Source organism: Drosophila biarmipes, chromosome 3L, assembly GCF_025231255.1.
Source record: "Drosophila biarmipes strain raj3 chromosome 3L, RU_DBia_V1.1, whole genome shotgun sequence".
Taxonomy (NCBI): domain Eukaryota; kingdom Metazoa; phylum Arthropoda; class Insecta; order Diptera; family Drosophilidae; genus Drosophila; species Drosophila biarmipes.
The window spans coordinates 10,758,601-10,766,520 of record NC_066613.1 but is presented as its reverse complement, the minus strand read 5'-3'; the positions used below and the strand labels follow the sequence as shown (position 1 = coordinate 10,766,520).

General features: G+C 42.9%; 2 protein-coding genes across 2 annotated transcripts; both read left to right on the top strand.

Annotated features, from left to right (window-relative positions):
* The first annotated feature begins 2,227 nt into the window (after positions 1-2,227).
* LOC108028155 (fumarylacetoacetate hydrolase domain-containing protein 2) lies at positions 2,228-3,460 on the top strand. Its single transcript, XM_050886660.1, has 2 exons — positions 2,228-2,309; positions 2,366-3,460. Exon 2 carries the CDS (start codon positions 2,386-2,388, stop codon positions 3,412-3,414), a length of 1,029 nt encoding a protein of 342 aa, XP_050742617.1. The 5' UTR covers positions 2,228-2,309; positions 2,366-2,385; the 3' UTR covers positions 3,415-3,460.
* Positions 3,461-5,312: 1,852 nt separating this feature from the next.
* On the top strand, positions 5,313-6,131 carry LOC108027991 (ATP synthase subunit b, mitochondrial). The gene is made up of 3 exons (XM_017099617.3): positions 5,313-5,458; positions 5,565-5,887; positions 5,966-6,131. The coding sequence occupies exons 1-3, from the start codon at positions 5,443-5,445 to the stop codon at positions 6,059-6,061; spliced, it is 435 nt and encodes a 144-aa protein (XP_016955106.1). The 5' UTR covers positions 5,313-5,442; the 3' UTR covers positions 6,062-6,131.
* The last annotated feature ends 1,789 nt before the right edge of the window (positions 6,132-7,920 follow it).

The following is a 7,920-nucleotide window of genomic DNA, read 5'->3' as shown; positions in this document are numbered from 1 at the left end:
ATATACAGAGGAGGAAATGGCGTTCGAATGGACATCAAAATGGAATCAAATCGAGGCAGAAATGAATGCGAAACGCAAAACTCACGACGACAATGCGAACTTAATTTCTGTCATAGAAAACATGAAAAGGAGCAGCGGCCAGAGTGGCAGGAAAATTGACATATTGACAGCCAGACAAAAGGTCCACCCCAAAAAGGGGGTGGGCTCGGGGCTCGGGGCTCGGGGCTCGGTCTGCGGTTGCGGATGCGGATGCGGATGCCGCACTGCAGTTTGATGGCGGCGTCGAAAGTAAACAAACATTGCGACGGCAATAAAATATCAAAACAAGCCAAGAGCAGCGGGCTCGGAGGTGGGCTGTGTGGCAACGACTGTGGCTTAATTGAGGCAACAGAAGGCCGTACAAAAATCCAATCAAAACGCAATGAAAACAAGGATCAAGGCGGGGGCACAACCTCCCATTGTCCCGGGCAGCTGTAAGCTTCGGCTCGGTGTGTTGATGTTATCCTGGCAAATAATCAAACTCGCACACACAGAAACCAACTAAACAAGCCAACAAGGACCTTGTCAAGGAGACATGTAAGCGATACAGATAGAGATACTACTGGCCCATACATAGAGCATGACAATTGCCGCCCGAATCCTGGGCAGAATCCTTTCAAGGCTGCAGCCATCCCAGTTCCACTCTCGGTTGCAGTTGCAGTTACAATCTCCACGCAGGCAACTCGGCGCAGTGGAGCGTGCGGCATCCACCCCTGGTGAAAGTACCCCTGACCTAATCCAAGTCCGGGCACAACAGATAAATCCTGTTTTTGTTTTCGCCTACCTCTGCCCCGATCTGGAGGCATTATTAAAGCCGAGAAAAGAAAACACACACAGCCGATAAGTATTTATTTAAATTGAATTCTCCACTTAGGACTGGTACTTGCGGATCTTGATCAGAGATGAGGCAAGAACCGCAGGAGATATCGGTTAACCATTATTTTGGTTGGGATAGGACATTTCAAAGGGCCACGAAAATATGACAGGCACACTGATAAAAAACATAGTTTTATTTTCAAATAAAAATATTTAATTTGAATTCAATACACTTTTTGTAAGTTTAGGTATGATATATTCATTTATTAATGCTAATATAAGTATTCTAAAATTTCATTAAATTATGACTAACATCTTCAATATTTAAGCTTCATTTAAATATTGTATATGCAATCAATAAGTTTCATATGCTCAGTTTTCAGTATTGTATTTTTGGAATTTAATGTAAACTTTCACCACAAATTCAGAATTTCATTATGGATGTATTTAACATTTATTTAAAATGACAACGACATTTTTTTAAATTGTAGTATGTATACAATATTTAAAAAAAGACTTTGTTTTTTGATCGATTTCATTTGTCTGGCTTCCCTTCCACCTTTAAACTACCTTTAAATTTCCAAGGAGTCTTGATCTGGCGCCACATAAGCCACGAAGTCCCCCAAAGCCCTTAAGCCATTAATAAACACATCTTCCCCCATTTCCGCCGCCAAGAATAATGCCTTCCTCCTCCAACTAATTTTATGGCTCGCCCATCAAGCAAAGCCATGAACACCCCGATCTGAACTACACCAGGCCAATCAAACCTCATGACCTCCTCCGCGCATAAAAGCCGCCAAATGTTTGGCGTATAAAAACAAATAAGACAAGGCACACATAAACCACGCCCCCGACGCCCCCGAGATGATCAGCGCCGGGAAATTTGTTTGCGTGTTATGTAAATTGCACACAAGAGGAAAAACAGGCCTGGATGGATACATTATGTAAATAAAAGAAATAATAAGCTCACACGGATCCAGAGACAAAGGCCCGCGTAAAATGCGAGCTTGTATGTTTATTATTTTCATGATGCGTTGATGACATTTGGGTGTGGGGATGGTTCTCTTTAAGGATGTGTCGGTGGAAATGTCATCTTTGTTGCTTCCACTTTTATTTTAAATTTACCATTCGACATCAAACGGTATAGTTTTAGAAAATTGCTACTCTGAAACGAGATAAAAATTGTTTTAGCCAGCATTACGAATGGAAAGTAAAGATTAAATAATAAAAATTTGAGAATTCGTCTAAAAATAAAATACTTTAATTAGTATATTAGTGTTTGGAAGTTTTTGTAAATTTTTTAAAAATTTAGAAAGAACTAACCCTGAACCTAAAGATTAAGTAGGCTGATCTAGTGCCAAAAAACTTCAAATATCCATGTTCACTGCAACGTTTTGTACAACACGTTTATAGCTTACGAATTTTATATTTAAAAAGAGCAACGTAAAAATTCTGTAGAGTCGGATTCCCTCAAAATTATCCAAATAACGCAACATTCAACCAATTACAGGAGGATCCGTCAACGCAAAGATGAGTGCCTTGATGCACCTCCTTCGCACTTACTTCCCCAAGTGGTGCCTTCCGCGTGCCGATCGCCACTCCCAGACGCACCTACAGCACCACATTTTTCGGCAGCTCCAGACAAACCACCCAACCACCGCCCTGGTGGCCATCAAACCCTGCGAACAGGTGCTGCCCAAGTGCAGGTTCATGCAGTACCGGCGGGCCAATGAGCACCTGAAGCGGCTGGGCATGGTCTCCGAGGACGGCAGCAAGATGGTGGAGCTATCGAGCGTCACCTGCGCGGCTGCCAACATGATGGACTTCATCCAGCAGCGCTACTGCATGGTCAGCCTGCTGGACAGCGTGCAGTACATGACGGTCGAGGACGTGGACGCCGTGGATCTGCGCCTGCTGCCGCCCATCGACTCACCCGGCAAGATCATCGGCGTCGACTGCAACTACGTGGACAACTGCGATGAGCAGCACATCTCCATTCCCAGGGAACCGAGCTTCCACGTCAAGTTTGCCACCTCGATCACCGGCGCCTTGGACAACATCAAGGCCCACAGTCTGGTCAAGCACATCGACTATGGCTGCCAGTTGGCCGTGGTCATGGGCAAAAAGTGTCGCGAGGTATCGGCCAAAGAGGCCCTAAATCACGTGTTCGGGTTCATGGTGGTCCAGGACATCGTGGCCCGGGACTGGAACGCCCTGCTCGGCGGTCACTCGATGGATACTTTCCTTCCCCTGGGACCCACTATCGTTCACCGCTGTCATGTGCCCGACATCAATAACCTGTGGATCAAGACGATCATCAATGGGGAGGAGCGCCAGACGGGCAACACCCGCAATATGATATTCAAGGTCGACTTCCTCATACACCGCCTGTCCCACTACTTGACTCTCTGTCCGGGCGACATCATACTCACGGGCACGCCTGCCGGAGCGGGCGCCTATCGCCAGCCGTCGTGCTTCCTGAAGCCCGGCGATCTTATCGAGAGCGAAATTCAAAATTTAGGCAGAATGTGCAATAAAGTCGTAAATCCCTATTCTTAAGACACCGCTTTTTATAATTCATACATACATACATCCAGCTTAAAAAACACGTTAGTTCCTGGCCTAAAAGTCAATTTCCTACTTATTTGAGAAAAACCGTTCTTAAAATCAAGAAGAAATAAAGTCGTAAATACCTATTCTTAAAACAAAGCTTTTTAAAGCACACACTCGGTTTTTAAAAGACAAAAGTTCCTGGACTAATACTCGTCTTCCTACCTATTTGAGAATAACTGTTATAGAAATCAAGAAGAAAGTGTTCTTGAATAAAGCAGAAATTGTTTTTGAAATCAAGAAGAGAGTGTTCTTGAAATCAATAAGAAAGTGTTTTTGAAATCAAGAAGAAAGTATTTTTGAAATCAAGAAGAACGTGTTCTTGAAATGAAGAAGAAAGTGTTTTTAAGGTTTTATGAAGCTATTTCAAAGTAAAGATTTGTTACTGAATGTAATATTAAATGGACAATAGACTTCGGATGAATTGAACACGTGAGCGCGTATGTCTATATAAAGAGACAGCAACCGAAATGGTTTTAAAACCAACTGTACCATATAAAATGTCAGGACTTTGCATGTGTCATCAAAGATTAAATCCAATACAACCTCATAAAATTCACACATGTTCCGAATTTGCAAGAAAAAATTCCAGAATCCCCATTATTGGGCAATAAATTCGCGTTGAAGCGAGAGCCCAGATAACCAAGTAACCAAGTCAGGAGGAAGCTTCTGTGGGGATCCCAATATGCAATGCGGGAGTGATGGTAGCGGGAGAATCATTTTGTAATATAATTTGTTTTGCCCGATGGTTTTGCAAGAGGAGCTGCCGCGCAGATTGGGTGATGGCTACACTTTTATGATACGCCCAAGCATAATCAACATTATCCTCAGAGAGTCACAAGCCGCAAACAAGGCGCCTACAAAGGCGGCGGGGGGAATGCCCGCTGCGAAAGCCACGGCGCATTATCATCTCATTGCACAGGACTTAATCCTGCGGCAAGTTATTAAAGCGTAACGCGTTTCGTCCATGTCCTTTCGCCGCTGCTGCTCGGATCCTTGGATCCTGCTCCCTTTTTATTGTTCGCGCTGCGCTTAACTTGTTTCGCATTGGAACAGAGCCAGGGGATGGAGTCGGGGAAGCACGAAAACGGGGGTGTGACTGGGTCGGTAGGCGACGCCGCCTTAATGCTAAATGATCCAATATCCTGTTTCCTGCATTTGCGCTCTGCAGCAGCGTTAAAAGGTCCTTTGTGGCCTCCGCCCAGCCTCCGTTCGCCATTATTTGCCTTGGCCAACTTAAAGATGTTTTCCCCACCGAGCCAACTTCTCCCCTCCAGCATCCGCCCCTCGCAATTATTTGCTTAGCAAAAAGGAAGATGGAATCGGCGGAAAATGTAGTGGGGGTACATAATTTTGTATCTTTTCTTTGCGCACGGCAACTTAAATAGAAGAATGTAAAGTTTTTAATTATGCAACTCAACGTTGTCGCATTGTGTGCGAAGTGAGTCGCGTTTCGCTTATTCCAACTAGTGAGCTGGCCAAAAACTTAAAATACACATAATTAGCCATAGTACTGGGGATAGTTTTATTGCCAGCCCCGTTTGCTCAGCGACAAAATTTCGCCACCCTCTCTCATTGTGTGGAGTGTGTATCTTTGGGATATCTTTTGGGCTTAGTTCGCCTTGGTTCCCCTCCACTCTCGGGACAAAAAACTAGGCCAGTTTCTTTCCGAAACTTGGTGTTTAGTTTGGCATGGACAACGACGCTGACAAAGGCCTCGCTTAATTAAAGGAAAATATTAACGAAATTAAGTAAATTAAGATATAATGTAGACGGGAAGTTTAAAAGTGTCTATGTTTTTATTAACCATTTAAGTTTTAAGAAGCCAAACAAAATAAGTAAGTGTGCCAAGACAAGAGGTCAAGTCACTCCTTCCTTAACTTTCATTTACAAAATTGGTATTCAGCAATTCACACAGAACTATACTGCAGCTTTAGGGAAATTTAAAAAAATAAATTCGTTGCAACTTTTTGAAAGATGTTCTCAAGATCAGGTAAAGTAAAAACGGCGTAAAGTCAAAGGGCAGTCCTTAATAAACAAACTTGCCGCAAATGAAAACCAAATATGAGTAAGATTAATTGAGATTCCTGCTCCTGCAGCTCTTCGTCCTTTGACTGTGGCCGCCCTTCGTTCGACCTCCACCCATTCCGCCCGAGGAGCCATCCAGCACGCAAGACCTGGACATCCTGGAAAGGATCACCTCTGCTTGCTTCCCGCGGATTGGCTCAAAGGACCCGTGGGCATCGGAGTGTTGGCCTACATCTGCTCCGGGGACTTCTGCGCCAGAGGGCACGAGCACAGCGGACTATCTCTTGGAATCATGGAAGACGATTACTACAGCAGTGGACTGACACTTGGCATCTTTGCCGCCTTTGCCGTCGTAAAGCTGCTTCCAGTGATCGCCAAGTGGGCTGATGGCAAGGTCCATGCGAGCCTTAATAGGCTATCCGACTGAAGAATACTTATAAATTATAACCCAAAAATGTTTTCTAAATTACAGAGAGTCGAATCTGGCAACGTGTCCGAGTCAAAGGTCCTGTTATTATCCCCCCCACAAGAGATCTTGAAGCAGGAAAATGTCATTAAAAGTTCATAATAGGTTTTAATTTTTGTATTTCGTTTTTAAAGCTATCTACGTAATATAACTCAAAATGTCGGTGTGTGCAGAGCTGTTTTTAAATTTGGGTTAATCAGAAATCTTGAAATATGTACAATTATAAGGTGCAATAACTAAAAAGTTGATAATTATTTATTTACTGATTTCACACTACAGAACAAAATAAATCGCTAAAAAATCGCACAAAAATTTGTATCTTTGGTAAACCTAAAGAAGGTTTAACCTAAAATGTCATACCTTAAAAAAGGGAACTCCTTAACCTTACAAAAAAGTCTAGTATTTCCGAGGAAGAAAGTAAGATTAGATGATGTAGCCCGTCTCGTATGTTTGCCACATCTTAACCCAGGCATGATATCGTCCGTTGAAGCCCACTTCTTTTAGATGAAAGCTCGGCTGGAAGGGGGACAAACACATAAAATGTTACATGTCGTAATATTCACCACAAGCAACGCCAACAACAGAGGCGAACCCGAAGCCAACACATGCCAGGGAACATGGCATTGAAAGCTGTTGCCAAACAAAATAAGGGAACCTTAAGGACCAGGAAGAGGCGGCCACAATGAACGGATGGCAAAGAGCGCAAAAAGAAAACAAATTTTCCTCTCGTTTTCCCTCCGGCACGACATAATCTTTTTAACAATTTGTATTTGGGGAGTGCTGGCGGTGTGGATATGACACATATCCCGAGAAAAGTCAATGGCGGAGTATGCAGAAATTTGTTTTGTTTTTTCGGCTCCTTTTTCCTGCTTTGTTATACATAATCCTTGAGAGGTGTGACATTTGTGTGTATAAATTTCAACTTTGATCCGCAAAGGATAACCTTCGGGTGGCCAAAGCCAATTGCCAGGCACGAAATCTAAATAAACACAAATATGCACACAAAACCAGAAACAGAAAACGGAAAACGGAAAGCAAACGAGTCCCACAGAAAAATGTGGCCACGTTTCGTGTGCTCGAGGATCTGTGGTAGGACTCCTCGAGTTTCGCTCCTCCGACTCCTCCGCACTTAAGTTGTCAAAATCAGCACAGGATTGCTGGTGTGTGTGTGCTGGCAAAATGTTATTTTCTTTTCATTTAACTGTCATGTATTTTGCATACACAAAAGCCAGCTCCTGTCGGTGCCAAATTGAATGCCCCCAAAGAGAAACACAACCTGCTTTGTTTACTCTGCATTTTCTGGCGTAGGTGTTGTGACATTTGACCGCCGCCGTCTGCGAAACATCAAAAGAAAATCTTGCTTATTTTTATGCTCTTTTTAGGGGACATTAATCACACCTTTGTGGGTATTCAAATGAGCACATTGAGACGATGCGAAATTGAATTTTGTGACGCCCGTAAAGAGCTGTTTTTGTGAATGAAAACAAATTGAGTGGTCATTTGGCTTCGAAGTTTAAATTGGGAGAAACTTAATGTTAAGAGGTCTCATTTTCAAAGCTTTTGTGTTCCATTTAAATTCTAAAATATGAGAATTTTATTATCTTTCATTGGGAAGTGCAAGGTTCTATGTACCTTTAGATTAAAGAAACCCTTTTATATATAGTACCAAACCCTCTTCCAAAATATTTTGGTTTTCAATTTAAGGAAGATTTATTATTGTATTATCAAATCCACCCCTGAATTTTTAACGAACTTGAATTTGGCCAACTATAATATTTACGTACAGTGTGACTCCTGTTTGTCCCATCTTGATATGAATAACTTTTCGAAGGGCCTAAGTGATCTGTAATGGATTTAGGCACACCAGATACCCCTCTGTGACAGCCATTTCAGAAAGTGCATTTTCACATTGTAACCCAAGCAACCTAAGCCCATCGCGTGCCTTTTCCCTATAACAAGCC